Source organism: Garra rufa, chromosome 6 (assembly GCF_049309525.1).
Source record: "Garra rufa chromosome 6, GarRuf1.0, whole genome shotgun sequence".
Taxonomy (NCBI): Eukaryota; Metazoa; Chordata; class Actinopteri; order Cypriniformes; family Cyprinidae; genus Garra; species Garra rufa.
Genome location: NC_133366.1, coordinates 6,023,467 through 6,040,397, shown reverse-complemented (window position 1 = coordinate 6,040,397; position 16,931 = coordinate 6,023,467). Strand labels below are relative to the sequence as shown.

Genomic DNA, 16,931 nt, shown 5'->3' with positions numbered 1-16,931 from the left:
GTCTAGACGTCATGAATGCATGAACTAACTTTTCTGCATCAGAAACAGGTAACATGTTCCGTAGCTTAGCAATGTTTCGAAGATGAAAGAATGCTGTTTTTGTAACATAGGAAATATGATTTTCAAAAGACAGGTTGCTGTCTAATATAACACCTAGATTTTTGACTGTAGAAGAAATAACAGTACATCCATCTAGTTGCAAGTTGCAGTTTAAGAGATTCTGTGTACTGTTTTTTGGTCCAATAAGTAATATCTCAGTCTTATCTGAATTTAACAGTAGAAAATTATTGGTCATCCAGTCTTTCACATTTTTAACACACTCTGTTAACTTTGCTAAGTTAGAAGTTTCATCTGGTCTTGTTGAAATATATAGTTGAGTGTCATCAGCATAACAATGGAAACTAATCCCATATTTCCTAATAATATTACCGAGGGGTAACATGTAAATTGAAAATAGCAGAGGACCTAGGACAGATCCTTGTGGCACTCCATACTTTACTGGTGTTAGCTGCGATGACTCCCCGTTTAAATACACAAAGTGGTAGCGATCGGACAGGTATGATCTGAACCATCCTAAAGCCTGCCCTTGAATACCTGTATAGTTTTGTAATCGATCTATGAGTATTTCATGATCTATAGTGTCGAACGCAGCACTAAGATCAAGTAAAACTAGCAATGAGACGCAGCCTTGATCTGCCGCAAGTAGCAAGTCGTTTGTGATTTTTACAAGTGCAGTTTCTGTGCTATGATGGGGCCTGAAACCTGACTGAAATTCTTCAAAGATATTATTATTTTGCAAGAAGGAGCACAATTGAGCAGACACAACTTTTTCTAGAATTTTAGACATAAATGGAAGATTAGAAATGGGTCTGTAATTTGCCAGTTCACTAGGGTCTAGCTGTGGTTTCTTAATTAGAGGTTTAATAACCGCTAGTTTGAATGGTTTTGGGACATGGCCTAAAGATAACGATGAGTTAACAATATTAAGAAGCGGTACTTCTGCTACAGGTAACAACTCTTTTAGTAATTTAGTGGGTACAGGATCTAATAGGCATGTTGTTGGTTTAGATGTGGTGATAAGTTTATTTAATTCTTTCTGTTCTATAGTTGTAAAGCACTGAAGTTTTTCTTTGGGTGTAATGACTAATGTTGAAGTATCAGTTGCTGTATTATCTATATTAGTTATTGTATTTCTAATGTTGTCTATTTTATCAGTAAAGAAATTCATAAAGACGTTACTGTTAAACTGTGCAGGAATATTCAGGTCAGGAGGTGTTTGGTTATTTGTTAATCTAGCCACTGTGCTAAATAGAAACCTTGGATTGTTTTGGTTTTTTTCTATGAGTTGGTGGATATACTCGGCTTTAGCAGCTTTTAAAGCCCGTCTATAGCTGGACATACTGTTTTTCCATGCAATTTTAAAAACTTCTAAGTTAGTTTTTCTCCATTTACGCTCAAGATTACGAGTTTCTTTTTTGAGAGAATGGGTATTACTGTTGTACCATGGCGCAGTACGTTTTTCTCTAACCTTTTTTAGCTTGATTGGGGCAACAGCTTCTAATGTGTTAGAGAAGATAGTGCCTATGTTACTAGTCATTTTGTCTAGTTCATGTTTATTTATGGGTGCACAGAGCAGCTGAGATAAATCAGGCAGGTTATTTGCGAATCTATCTTTGGTAGCAGGAACAATAGTTCTGCCCAGACGATAGCGCGGAGCTACATAGTTAACATCAGTGATACGCAGCATGCACGATACGAGGAAATGATCGGTAACATCATCGCTTTGAGGTACGATATCTATATCAGTAAGATCAAGTCCGTGCGATATAATAAGATCTAGTGTATGATTAAAACGATGAGTGGGCCCAGTGACGTTTTGTTTGACTCCAAAAGAGTTTAACAGGTCATTGAACGCAAGTCCTAACGCATCATTTGTGTTATCAACATGAATGTTAAAATCTCCAACAATTAATGCTTTATCAAAATTAACCAATAGGTCAGAAAGGAAATCTGCAAATTCTTTTAGGAAATCTGTATATGGCCCTGGGGGTCTATACACAGTAGCCAGAGCAAGAGATAGGAGAGGTTTATTTTGCATATCTGACAGAGTAACATTGAGTAGAAGTACTTCAAATGAATTAAACCTGTACCCTGTTTTCTGGGTAACATTGAAAATATCACTATAAATTGTTGCTACACCACCGCCACGGCCGATCTGACGGGGTTCATGCTTATAACAGTAGTTTGGTGGAGTAGACTCATTCAGACCAATATAATCGTTTGGTTTTAGCCAAGTTTCAGTCAAGCAGAGTACATCAAAACTGTTATCTGTGATTATTTCATTTACAGTAAGTGCTTTGGGTGCGAGTGATCTAATGTTTAGGAGCCCAAGCTTTAAAAATTGATTTTGTTCATTTATTGTGCATTTTTTTGGTCTAATCACGATTAGATTTGTTCTAGATCCTGCATTAAATTTTAGTTTTGACCTCACTATTCGAGGAACAGACACAGTCTTTATAGGTTGGACAGCACCAATACTATCGTTTAAATGTGCATGACAAAAGCCATCAACGCAACTATTTGAAGAATTGCTTACTAGTCAAATGGAGCGCAGCGTCCTGGAGATGTTGTCCGACAGGAGTTCTGCTCCGACTCTGCTGGGGTGCAGGCCATCAGCGCGGTAAAGCCTAGGGCGCTCCCAGAAAAGATTCCAATTATTAACAAAGAGCAGTTTTTGTTCTTTACACCATGACAACAACCATTCATTTAGAGCAAAAAGTCTACTGAACCTTTCGTGTCCACGTCGATACGTGGGAAGCGGTCCTGACACGATGATCCTCGTCGCGGGCGCTGTGCTGCGTACCGTCTCGATCAGGCTCCTGAAATCCCTCTTCAGGACCTCCTCCTTTCTGTTAAGGTTAAATGGGACATCGGATGAAAAACTCACTTTTTCATGTTGTTTGAACATTAATGTGTATTGGCTGTTTGTGTACACAAACACCCTACAATGATAAAAATCCACCCAGTGGTATTTTGTTTAATCTTTAAAAGTAATATCCCCTTTTTAAAATCAGATCATTCTGTGACGACACTGAAAGAGGCCACTCCCACGATAGTTGATTGATATGAGTGCCTTACCTTAGACCCACCCTCACCGAGCTGAAACAGTCCGACTCAGATCGCCATTGTTTGACTCAGGTCCAGAGGAAGGCTCTAATTGAGGGATTGAGGAGTTCTGTTGTTGGATGTAATAATGAACATAGCAGTCGTCATTTACTCCTGACATCTGAGCCGCTGAAGACACAGATGATTAACGTTACTTTCATTTTTCAGTTTTCATTTTATGTTCGTGTGATTCATTTGTGATGCAGCTTCACACAGCAGAAGTGAGTATAAAGCCCCGGTCACACTAGACTTTGAGCGTGTGAAATTCCTTTGGATGCTGCTGCAACGGTCGTGATATGACGTCATGCTCTGCTGCGTCTTTTTAAAAGTTAAATTCAGCACAAGACACTAATAATACATTTTAAAATGTAAAAACACACAATCTACTACACTTTACCGCAGTGTTGCAGTTTTAAATGTTTAAATTTAAGGTTCTTTTCATTCAGCTAGAGGTCATGCTGTGACGTATCGTCGACTCCTGTTGGTCCCACAGAGTCATGCGATACGAATTCGTTGGTCAGAGTTCACCAAGTTTAAACTTTCAGACGCAGCGAAATGCAAAAATATTTTGCATGGGCTTGCGTTTCCGGTCTAAAGCATTCGCATGCGTATGAATGGAAGTCAATGGAACAAAAAGTGCAGTGTGACCGCACCTTAAGGGTTTTTTATGCATCTTTGCAAATTGACTTTCTTAGTTAGGGGTGAGCGGGGCACAACCTAACGCGGGGTTAATTGTAACACACGTGGTTCAAATATTTCCACACACGCTAGCATAACCAAATTTACGGTATTTACTAGTTGCTATAGCAACACTATGCAGAGAAAAAAGAGCGCCAAAATTCAAAAGCATTTTGAAGATATCGCTGAATATTTATTTTACCAAAGTAAAAGTACATTTCTGGCTGATGTAAACTTTTCATTTTAGTTTTTAGTATTCATTTAAAATTAGACAAAACTGCTTTTATTTTAATCTCCAATTTGTTATTTATCAGTTTAGATAGCTTATTAATGCTTGACAAACCAGCAGAAGACACTAACCTGCTTTAAACTCCGGTCGCGCAGATGGGGAAAGATGTAACACTGTGTGACAATATGCCCCGCTGTTATTAAACTCTGCTATTCTATGACATTAGCGGTGCAGTTTACACTTTTTACTACTAAAGATTTTGATAAGAAACCACAAGAAACAAGTGAATAAAGGCTGACAATCAATGTTTAATGTTCAGAAGTTATTATTTCAAGTAATGTAAAGCATTTAGGCTGGTTTATGTGTGTGGTGTTCTGTGAGAGCTGTGTGTGGAGGGAGGTGCTTGTTAGCAAGTTTCGCCGCTAAATGTGGCTAAAATAAACATTACAGCTCCTCATTACAAGGCAGAGAGGGGCGGGGGGAGCAGAGCTCATTAGCATTTAAAGGAAAATGCAACAGAATAGCTCGAACTAAAATAGGCTGATTTTGATAAGGCAAAAGTGTTTTTTACACAACCGTTGAGAAATTTTAACCAAAGTATGTTATAGACTTCTCATTAAGACCCTAAAGAATTACAGCAACTTGTGAAAAATGGGCATTTGATGACCCCTTTAAGTAATGACTGAGATTGGCTAAATTGCATTAAAGATTAGCAGAACATATTTGTTTCTTAGGTTTATTTAGACGAACAAAGGTGACCTTGAAGGGGTTATCGGATGCCCATTTTCCACAAGTCACTATGTCTTTCTTTCGTATCACATTGTGGCAGACAGACACAGTGGATGTGGCATCAGGCCTCGGAGAGGCTTTTATTAAACATAAAAATGAAACAAAAGTGTCCAAAGGGGGAAAAAAGTGTTCAAAATAAACAGGGGATCTTGTGTCCTCGTCTTGCTGGGGATTCCGTAAAGGAGGGGCAGTGTTTGATAAGGATGTTTGTTAGGGGGGAGGCAGCGACTCATCACACACACAGACCCTTGTAAAAGTTTTTTGTTTGAAACAGCACCTTATAGTGGGCATCCAACTCATGATCAGACACCCAAATCTCCTTTAGCTACTCTAAAATGTAGTTTACCACGAATGATGCAGATGACGACGTTTTTCTATTGTTACTTGGAATTCATTATTATTTCAAACCTTTAAGGCCCATGTGTGTCATTCAGATATATAAATAAATAACATTGGTGTTGATTGGTGCTTTATGTTTAGAGCGAGTGACAAGAAGTCTTACTATAGCTTCTGCTTATAGCTTATGTCAAGGAAGTGAAACCTCTGATGCTCATCCCCTTTGTACACAGACGTGGACACATGCACAACCTAAACATGTGTTAACACCTAAGCTAATATCATTTAAATCATTATTTTTTATCATCAATTAATCAACTTGAAATTATATATTAAAAAAAACGTATATATAATCATGCAAACAGCAAAAAATTCACAAGCCACAAAACATTTGTACACACTGCAGATCTGCTGGTCAGGCATGTGTATGTACAACAGGAAGCACCAACACTGCACTCGGGTATTTTGCCTATAAATGGATTGGCACATAATGTATAAATAATAGATCACGTGAGCCCTCATACGTCAGCAGACGTCTATATTTTAAGACTTTAGGTTCTTTTTCACTTGTGTGTTTAGTATGAGTTGTCCAGCTTACATGCAATATGTTTGTGTTTATTCCTGGCTTTCATTTACAAGAAAGTATTCATGATCTTAAAATATGCCAAATAGACCAGGAAATAAACTAAATGTTTTTTTGAATTTTGAAAAAAACAAAAGAAAGAATCATTTACTTTTTCTTTCTTTTTTTTTCATGTAAATGTTTACGTCACTAATCAGAGGTTTTTAAAAAAAGACAGGAAATGAGAAGGAAATGATGCCATTCTGGTTATAAATGAGGCATCGTTTCTCTTCATGTGTCATTTGGTTTCAGCTGATGGTGTCCTGTGCTACGGTATGACCAGTTTCTTATCACATATTTTGTTTGTTTGTTTATATGGAGATACATTTTTATTGCTTCTACTCTGAACAAAAATGGTGTAGAATCTCTTTTGAAAGTAAATTTTATTTAAGAAATTTCACAAATAATTTCAAATTTTAATGTAGAAAGACTGAAATAGTATTTTTTTTTTCTCAACCATTTCTGTGTTGCAGGTAATGCTCTTGTGATTTCAGTCAGAATGGCTCTTCTTTTTCCTCTCATCTTTTCTCTCGTGATTCACGGTGAGTTTCTGATGCTTCTCAGTAGCCCTTGATCAGACTCTGTCTAAATTGGATTTTTGTGCATATCTGATATGATCTGGAATACAATCATATTAAGCTTGTGTGAACAGCAAAAAAAATCACATTAAATCAATTTTTCAGGCTACACTCATATGTGGTTTGAACTCATGTTCAAATTGCATTTCTGGAAATGCATTTCAATCTAACTGCTCAAATCTGATTTACCGTAGCTTTTTTTTCTCACCGCCTCTGCTGCTATGTGTGTTCCATGCAAGCATGCTAATATTGTGTATCCAACTCATTCTTCATGGTGGAAGTAAGCCTTATATGGGTGAGACTTCCGGATCATTAGCCGCTATAGGGAAATAACAAGAAGAAAACCAACGTGCAATAAATGGTAAAACTGTTTGAACTACAAAACAATGTTTGCATTTTAGGTATGGAAATTACCTTTATGAGTTTTGATTTTTGGGATATGGTCCTTGCTCTTTTTTGGGCTAGTTTTGTCACACAGACCTGGCAACCCTGTTGTGGAGAGCATACGTATTGTAGCATACGTTTTCAATTGCATTAACCCATTTGTGCCCAAATTGGCCAAATGGTTTCATGCATATACTCGTGTTAATAGAGTCCTATGTGAACAAGTTCATTTATTTTCCCCAGGTTTTTTTTTTTTTTTTTTTTTTTTTCTTAAAAAATTTTATTTAAATGTTCAAATATGTTGTATGCACCCTTTCAATGTCAATTTTGAATAAGAGGAAAAGATTTGGCATCTAACTCAAAATAACTGCTTTCAAAACCCTGCTGGAAAAAAAAACCTAAGCCTAAGCCTAAGCCTAAGCTGGTTGGCTGGTTTTAGCTGGTTTAAAATGGAATTAGTTGGTTTTAGCTGGTTGTTCCAGCAGGTCTCCCAGCCAGACCAGCTAAGGAAGTGGCCAAAACCCTCTAGAACCAGAGTGCTGACCAGCTAAGACCAAGCTGGATTACCAGCTAAAACCAGCCTAAATTGGTTGGCTGGTTTTAGCTGGTTTAAGCTGGAATTAGTTGGTTTTGGCTGGTCCTCCAGCCTGGCTAGGCTGGTTTTAGCTGGTTTAAGCTGGAATTAGTTGGTTTTGGCTGGTCCTCCAGCCTGGTTAGGCTGGTTTTAGCTGGTTTAAGCTGGAATTAGTTTGTTTTAGCTGGTCTTCAATCCTGGCAGGGCTAATTTTAGCTGGTTTAAGGTGGAAGTAGCTGGCTATAGCTGGTCTCCCAGCCTGGCCAGCTAAGAAAGCGGCCAAAACCCTTATAAAACCAGCCTGTTGACCAGCTATGACCAGCTAAAACCAAGGTGGATTATCAGCTAAAACCAACAACATGCTAACAACGTTATGCTAACATAAGTAAAATGTTTAAAACAAAATTAGCATGATGTTAACATGTCTTAAACAAGCTGTTAATGTGATTAGCATAATGCTAGCAACATACATGTTGTTAGCATGAGATTAGCACGTTGCTAGCATGATGTTAACATGTTTTTAACAAGAAGGTAACATAAGTAGCATGATGCTATCAACAGTATACCCTATTTCCCAATTATATATATATTTACAAGTCATTTACCCTTGGACTCTTGACTAAGTATACAAAAAACTATAGATCTCTTGTAAGATTTGTTTTGTTTGAATGATTCTAGAGACCTTTGTGATTGTGTAGAAATATATATGTCAACAAAAAATACTTGTTAGTGACATGAAAATTAACTTTCTTTGGGAGGGTTTGCCTTCGCAAAGCTTCCTGGATTTTTTTTTTTTTTTTTTTTTTTGTTCTTGAAATTATTTATTTGGTTGGTTATTTGTTTGCTTGCATGTCATTGAGACATAAATCATGGATAACATCTGGGTCTGGATGTTTTCAATCATATATATTTGTAAAGGAACAGTGCTGGGTAGCAACTGATTGCATGAAATCTGGATTACATAATTAGATTCCAATAATAAGTACTTGTTATTAGATTATATTATGTTTTAAAAGGGTCCTGAACTGCCTCTGTTTTTCTTTTTTGTACTGTTCTCTGAAGTCAACTTATAATGTTATCAAGATTTTTACATGAGTGTCAGATTCAATAAATATAATATAAGTATAAAATCAAATGAATCTGATTAATATTTCATCTTAAAACAGTCCCATTATTTTCACTAATATTTTCACTATTCTGTCTCAGCTGTTCAATGTTGATTTTTTTAAACACTCTCAGCTCAGCAACCACACAACATTTAAAGATCTTGAGAAAATATAGTCTTTTAGTTTTTATGAATTTTGTTTTTCAGATGTTTCTAGTGCTGGTTGGGGTGTGAGTTACAGTCATTCACACATCTGTGCACTAAAGGACTCATCAGTGATAATGAGCTGCACTTATACATACCCTACTGGACACAAGATCATGGAAGTGTTCTGGACCAAAAAAGCTGATGGTGATGATGATGATGAATCTGAATACAGACAGAGGCTTCAGTATCTGGGAGATAAACAGCAGAACTGCACCATCAGACTGAGTCATGTGACACAGACGGATTCACACATGTACTATTTCAGATTCACTACCAATGGAAAAAAAGCAGGATGGATTGGTGAACGAGGAGTGAATCTTACTGTCACAGGTGACTTTCATGAGGTTTGACTCTTCTTCTGTGCATTATGTTGAATAATAATGAGTGTATGACAGCAGCACTAGATGTAATGTGTGTGTTGTGTTCAGATCTTCAGGTGGAGTCTCCTGAGAGAGTGACAGAGGGAGATTCAGTCCGTCTGACATGTAAAAGCAGCTGCACTCTGACTGACAGAGCAACATTCATCTGGTACAGAAACTCACAGCCATTAACTGAGAGAAGAGACACAAACAATCAACTCCTGCTGCAGTCAGTCAGAAGAGAGGATGCAGGCAGATATAGCTGTGCTCTTCATGGACACACTTACATCTCTCCTGATGTTCATCTCAATGTCATGTGTGAGTATTTGGTCATAATTTGAAGTTAAATTATTACATAATTATCTTATCACTGGTGACATTTTCTAAACATTATTTCCACATACTAAATTAATTTAAATTAAAATATTAAAATAATTTAAAAATGAGAGTAAAGAATGTTGTCAGATGTTAACCTAAGAACTTGTGTTGTTATTGGGACAAACGGAACACAACAAATATTTAACATAGGAAATTTTCATAGGACAAATGATATGCATAATTTCCCCTAAGCAGTTTTTTATTTATTTATTTAATCTTGGTTTCTCAAAACAGTGGGTGAGTCAGAGTAAATTGCTGCACACGCATGTTTAGTCCAACAGATTTTTGTGAAACATTAAATTTCAGTTTGTTTGTTTTGTTTTTTTAAACAAAGGCCCTGACGGTGTCACACCAGCCTGTCTGAAAACCTGTGCAGATCAGCTGGCACCCATTTTCTCACAGATCTTCAATAGGTCTTTGGAGTTGTGTGAAGTCCCCGCCTCTCTCAAACGTTCTGAAATCATCCCCATTCCAAAGAAACCCAAAATAACAGGACTTAACGACTACAGACCTGTGGCGCTAACATCTGTCGTCATGAAGTCGTTTGAGAAACTGGTTCTGGCTTATCTGAAGGACATCACCAGACCCTCACTGGACCCCCTGCAGTTTGCTTATCGTGCAAACAGGTCCGTAGATGATGCAGTGAACATGAGTCTACATTTCATACTGCAGCATCTGGACAAATCAGGGACTTACGCGAGGATCCTGTTTGTGGACTTCAGTTCAGCCTTCAACACTATCATCCCAAACCTCCTCCTGCCCAAACTAACTCAGCTCTCTGTGCCCACATCAGTCTGTCAGTGGATCAACAGCTTCCTGACAGACAGGCAGCAGCTAGTGAGGCTGGGAAAATTCTCATCCAGCACCCGGACTATCAGCACTGGCGCCCCTCAGGGTTGTGTCCTCTCCCCACTGCTCTTCTCCCTGTATACAAATGACTGTACCTCCAAAGACCCCTCTGTCAAGCTCCTGAAGTTTGCAGACGACACCACACTTATCGGCCTCATTCAGGACGGTGACGAGTCTGCTTACAGACAGGAGGTAAAAGAGCTGGCTGTCTGGTGCAGTCATAACAACCTGGAGCTCAACACGCTCAAAACTGTGGAGATGATCATAGACTTCAGGAAAACCCCCCCTGCTCTCCCCCCACTCACCATCATGGACAGCACTGTAAACACAGTGGAGTCATTCAAGTTCCTTGGCAACACCATCTCTCAGGACCTGAAGTGGGATGTTCACATAGACTCCATTGTGAAAAAGGCCCAGCAGAGGCTGTACTTCCTCCGCCAGCTGAGGAAGCTCAACCTGCCACAGGAACTGCTGAAACAGTTTTACTCTGCCATCATTGAATCCGTCCTCTGCACTTCAATTACCATCTGGTTCAGCTCAGCTACAAATTCTGATCTCAGAAGACTACGTCGGATAGTCCGGACTGCTGAGCGAATCATTGGTACTACCCTCCCTACCCTTCAAGATCTGTACTTATCCAGAGTACGAAAAAGGGCTGCCAAAATTACTCTGGACCCCTCACATCCAGCACACTCACTTTTTGAACTGTTACCATCCGGTCGGCGCTACAGAGCACTGAGCACTAGAACGACCAGACACCGAAACAGTTTCTTTCCTCAGGCAATCCATCTCATGAACACTTGATCGTGGAACATACAACACTATACATTCTTTATTCATTTTTCCGTTATTTATTTAAAGCACATACTTACTTCCATTCAAATGTCTTTGCTATTTTTGCACATTGTCTGTCTTGTATACTTGTATATTGTTCTTTTTATAATATGTATCGTCTTGTCACTGTCATTCTGTAGCACTGTGGAGCTCTGTCACAAAAACAAATTCCTAGTATGTGCAAACATACCTGGCAATAAAGCTCATTCTGATTCTGATTCTGATTCTAAACAAACTGTATATTATACACCCAGAGCATAGTTATCATGTCACAGTTATAGAGTCTGTTTTCTGAAAGACAACTCTGACAACAAACTGATGAGATTAAATCCAGCTGACTTTCAATTTCCTTGTTCTGTAGTCCCAAATTTCTCTTTTATGTAATTTTTATTATTTTTAGACCCACCCAGGAACATCTCAGTGTCCATCAGTCCATCTGGTGAAATAGTGGAAGGTATTTCAGTGACTCTGAACTGCAGCAGTGATTCAAACCCACCTTCAAAAATCAGCTGGTTTAAAGGAGGAACGTTTGTAGGATCTGGAAGAATCTACAACATCTCAAAGATCAGCTCTGATCACAGTGGAGAATACAAGTGCAAGACCATCAATAAACATGGAGAGAAATACTCTGATGCTGTGAATCTAAACATAATGTGTGAGTTTATGATCATCTGTGCCTTGTTTACATTCATTTTAATCTTTTTTTAATATGGTGAATTTTGATTTCCACCCATTTTAGATCGACCGAGGAACGTCTCTGTTAAAATAAAGGGAGATTCAGTGACTCTGATCTGCAGCAGTGATTCAAACCCACCTGCTCTGAACTTCAGCTGGTTTAAGGAGAATCAAAGCTCAGCTGTTGGATCTGGACAGAGTTTCAGTGCACTACAGAGTGGACGCTTCTACTGTGAGGCTCACAATCAACATGGATCTCAGAGATCAGACGCTGTTACTGTCACTGTTAAAGGTAAATCTGTTAAATATTTTTTGCAAAATGTTTGTCAGAAAAATTACAATGAAGGAATGAATGCATGTTTTGAAGGTGTAGCTCACAGAAACGCTGGATGTGACATGATTAATGCTCAGCTTATTGATATTATTCAGGTTGTACGTTGCAAGGTAAATTTACTGGACTTTCCATTCTTATACAATGCTTCCAATTAATATTTAGCAATTTAGTCAAAACAAATGTTATATTAAAGTCTTGTAGACCTACCAAGATGACTTGTTTTTACATAATCATTCTGATACATACATGATATATATAATATTTTGATTTGAAGATTGGGTCTGAAGTAAAACTGTTGCTGTTCTCTAAGATGAAAGCAAAACTGAAAGAATAAACATCAAAGTAAAAAAATAATAATAATAAATTGCACATAAGCAGCAATGAACTGAAATGTCAATAATAACACATTCATTCTCTCTTTGCTCAATTCAAGTTGATAAACATTGCAATAAAAGTGCAATAAAAATTTTGTAACCCAAAGATCTGTCACTGGCTGGCATATTATATTTTTAGTGCAAGGTTACCACCCAACATTTCCTGATTTCTGCAAATAATAAATGCTGATTTGGACAAAAATTTTTTTTTTTTTTTTTTTTTTTTCAGGAGGAGATAGTATAGCCCTGTATGCAGCTGTTGTGATTGCAGCTGGATGTGTTTTATTTCTTATCTGCATCATTATGTTCATGAGGTGAGATCTTAGGTTTTAATAATGCTCTAATAATTATACGTGTGTGTTTGTATTTAATCCAGCATGTCAAGAATGAGAAATCAGTGTGTTGAAATCAGTGAAAATGCTCTTACAAAGAACTAAAGGAAACTAAAGGAACATGACATTCATACAGATGATTATTATTAACTTTTCTGAAAGGTTTTGTCTTCTTTCTTCAGGTTCAACAACCTTCCAGCTCTGACAGAAACCACTGTGGTCTTTATGGCCAGAGTTGCACCCAAAAAAAAAACAGGAAAAACTCCTGAAATGACAGAATTTGAGAAGATCGAGTATACAACCTTCCATCCAACACGCCAGAAACGATGAAAGCGAGTATGAGAATCTGAGAATACGTCATCCTAATTTTCCTGTCAGGTGAGAAGCAAAATACACTGCAAAAAAGGCTCATCTTACTTATTTTTGTCTTGTTTCTAGTCAAAATATCAAAAAATTCTTAACTTAAAAGATGCATTTACTAGATGAGCAAAACGACATAAGGTATTTAGTGTTGTTTTAAGCAAAATGCACTTAGTTTTTTGCCCACTGGAAACAAGTAAAATTATCTGCCAGTGGGGTAAGTAAAAATATTATTTTATTTACCTTAGATCTTTTTAAGACTGTGGTTTGGTATGTCTGTGTGGGCCGTTACAGCATTGTCTAGCTAAGCATATTTCAAAGCACTAATTAATAGCACGTCTTGTAACATTTTCAAAGATCATTTTCCATGAATTGTAGTCTCAATATTACGTTATTTTGCCATTATGTATCTTAGTCACTTATCAGTAAGCATCAGTGTCTGTGTCTCTTTTTTATATTTCATAAAACATGTTTGATGCTTTGACTTCATATTTCATGCTTGTTTAATGTGTTGGTATATTTTAGGATTTTAATAAAGTTAATACTATCTATTTTTGTGTGTTTTGGTGATGTTCTAATTTCTAATAAAAAATACATCCCTACACATCCAAATCACATCTGACAGTGAATTCATTACAATTTTATATGTGACCCTGGACCACAAAACCAGTCTTAAGTAGCACAGGTATATTGGTAGCAATCAGAGGTGGAAAGTCCAGGCTTCGGATGTAAAAATCCTCCCAAGTATTTTGTTTAAATCACCTGGATTTGCTAATTCGCACAGTTTTTCAGCAGGAGGCCAGAGATGGGACCAAGTCGTTCCTTTCAAGTCGAAAACAGGTCTCAAGGCAAAAAAAGAGGCAAAGTTAATTAAGTGACTAATTAAATGATGATTGTGCATTAGTGATGGACACCTGCTGTTACTGAGAAATACAGAGGATCAGATGTTGATGTTTTAGTGGTTAAAATGATGCCACCATCATGGATATCAGTTTGATTTAGTTGGGCTCTTAGTTAACTTTGTCTAACTGACAATATTAACTTACCAGTTGACGTATACCTCCAATGGTTCAGATGACCCATACGGTAAAAAAATATATTTTTCCTAGCCAAAATATATTTTAAATATATGTTAAATATATGTTGTATCTGTGATGCTCAATAAAATATATTTTTGAAGTAGAAAATATATTTCATTTCAACCAAAATATATTTTAGATTTCAGAAATACATTTCCAACCTTACAGAAATGTGGATGGAGATCAAATCCATTAATTAAAATGTATTAAATGTAATTAAAATAATAATAACAAAAATGGCAGTAACAGACATGCATCTTATGTACAACATCAAAAACTTTGGGGATTGCAGTGAATTCTAAGCTGGGGGAACTGAGACTGCTAGAAAGGGAAAAAAGCTGTTAATATATAAATATATGAATATAAAGTATGTTCCTTGCTTGATTGATGCACTGTTAGAAAAAAAGGTACAAAAGTGGAAAAGTACCAATATGTACTTTCAAAGTACTAAAATGGACCTTTAAGAGGTAGGTGAGCAGAGGTGGGTAGTCCAGGGGTCAGAAAGTAAAAGTCCTGCCATATGTTTGTTCAAGCCATGAACTGATTAAATGATTTCACCAGAGGAGGAACCAAGTCCTTCTGTTCAAGTCACAAGCCAGTCTCAAGTCAAATCCCAAGTCCTCAAAGAGTTAAAGGTAATTGATAATTAAGTGACTAATTAAATGATGATTGTGCATTAGTGATGAACACCTGCTGTTATTGATCATTACAGAGGATCAGCTGTTGATGTTTTAGTGGTTAAAATGATCACACCATCATGGAGATCAGTGTTGGCTTTAGTTGGACTCTAGACCCTTTTTGTAATACGAAGTAAATTGTTTCTAGTCAATTACATTCTTGTTTCACAGTAAGTGTTTGCTTATTATTGAAACAGAAGCTTAAGGTCTGTGAAATAGCATGTTAAATAACATGTTTAGCATTTAAAGCATTCGTGTGAGTATCATGTAATGGTTATTCTTTGATTTGTAGATTGACAGATATTATGAAACTAGATAATGAGTCCAGTTAGGAAATGCTATTATAAATCTTAAATATTGGGGGGAAAATTATTGTGGCTCAAACTTTTAGACCTGGATGTTTATCATACCATCCTCAACAGTGGTGACAATAGTTCTTCATGCTGTAGTGCATGGTGGGAGTTTTTACTATGGTGTTAACCAGCATGCATTGCAGCATGAAGAATTTAGGTGATTGTCTCCATTGTTGAGATTCATATGCTGGTTCTTGATGTCTGTGTTGGTCTAAGCAGCACAAAAGCTAAAATATTTACACGCCCCATACACCAAACAACTCTAATTTTGAATTACCACAATAAAACTGCAATTCTGGGATTGAATTTCTAAACCTTAATTTCAACGCAAATAATGGTACTTTCCATATAGTCACATCACAGTACTTTGATTTCAGTATTATACAGTGATCTAACATAATTTGTCAAGGGTCTAGAGTCCAACTAAAGCAAACACTGATCTCCATGATGGTAGCATCCTTTTAACCAATAAAACATCAACATCTGATCCTCTGAAATTCTTGATAACAGCAGGTGTTTATCACTAATGCACAATCATCATTTAATTAATCACTTAATTATCTTATTAACTTTAATTTTTTGAGGACTTGGAATCTGACTGTAGACCCCCTTGTGACATGAAAGGAAGGACTTGGTTCCACCTCTGGTAAGATCAGCTGACTGAGTTCATGGGGGGAACAAACATATGGCCTGGACTTTTACTTTCTGACCCCTGGACTACCCACCTATACAAAAAAATGGCCAAAAAATGTATTTGTAGAAAATATATTTATGTAAATATATTTTGAAATATATTTTTGCAAATATATTTTTTGGCCAATTTTTGTATATTTTGAAATATATTTCAAAATATATTTCAAAATATATTTTTTTACTGTATGGGGATATTCAGACTAAAAACTTAAAAATAACAAGCAAAAGAAGTACTTCAAAAACCTGTTTAAAATCTCCACTAAAGCAATGGTGTTGCCTAAAGCACTTTACCTCAGTATTTCACCTTAGTTTTCTGTTAAGGTTAAATGGGACATCGGATGAAAAACTCACTTTTTCGTGTTGTTTGAACATTAATGTGTATTGGCAGTTTGTGTACACAACCACCCTACAATGGTAAAAATCCACCCAGTTGTATTTTGTTTAATCTTTAAAAGTAATATCCCCTTTTTAAAATCAGATCATTCTGTGACGACACACTGGAAGAGGCCACTCCCATGAAAGTTGATTGACATGAGTGCCTTACCTTAGACCCACCCTCACCGAGCTGAAACAGTCCGACTCAGATCGCCATTGTTTGACTCAGGTCCAGAGAAGGCTCTTATTGAGCGATTGAAGAGTTCTGTTGTTGGATGTAATAATGAACATAGCAGTCGTCATTTACTCCTGACATCTGAGCCGCTGAAGACACAGATGATTAAAGTTACTTTCATTTTTCAGTTTTCATTTTATGTTTGTGTGATTCATATGTGATGCAGCTTCACACAGCAGAAGTGAGTATAAGGGTTTTTTATGCATCTTTGCAAATTTACTTTCTTAGTTAGGGGCAGGGGCGGAGCGGGGGGGTGGCTAATTGGGCTTAAGCCCCAAATGTTTTGTCAAAAGCCCCGAATCTTTTAGGTTTTTAGCGCAATTTTCCACCGGACAAAATTGCGATCGTTAACTCATG

General features: G+C 37.0%; 1 protein-coding gene across 1 annotated transcript in view; it reads left to right on the top strand.

The window, feature by feature from the left end:
• LOC141336775 (sialoadhesin-like) overlaps nt 1-13,132 on the top strand; it is a 40,533-nt gene extending 27,401 nt beyond the window's left edge. The window contains exons 11-16 of the mRNA XM_073842502.1: nt 8,668-8,997; nt 9,096-9,344; nt 11,488-11,742; nt 11,827-12,054; nt 12,700-12,784; nt 12,985-13,132. Coding sequence (XP_073698603.1) covers nt 8,668-8,997; nt 9,096-9,344; nt 11,488-11,742; nt 11,827-12,054; nt 12,700-12,784; nt 12,985-13,132 — 1,295 coding nt within the window. The remainder of the gene's footprint in view (nt 1-8,667; nt 8,998-9,095; nt 9,345-11,487; nt 11,743-11,826; nt 12,055-12,699; nt 12,785-12,984) is intronic.
• Nucleotides 13,133-16,931: the final 3,799 nt, after the last annotated feature.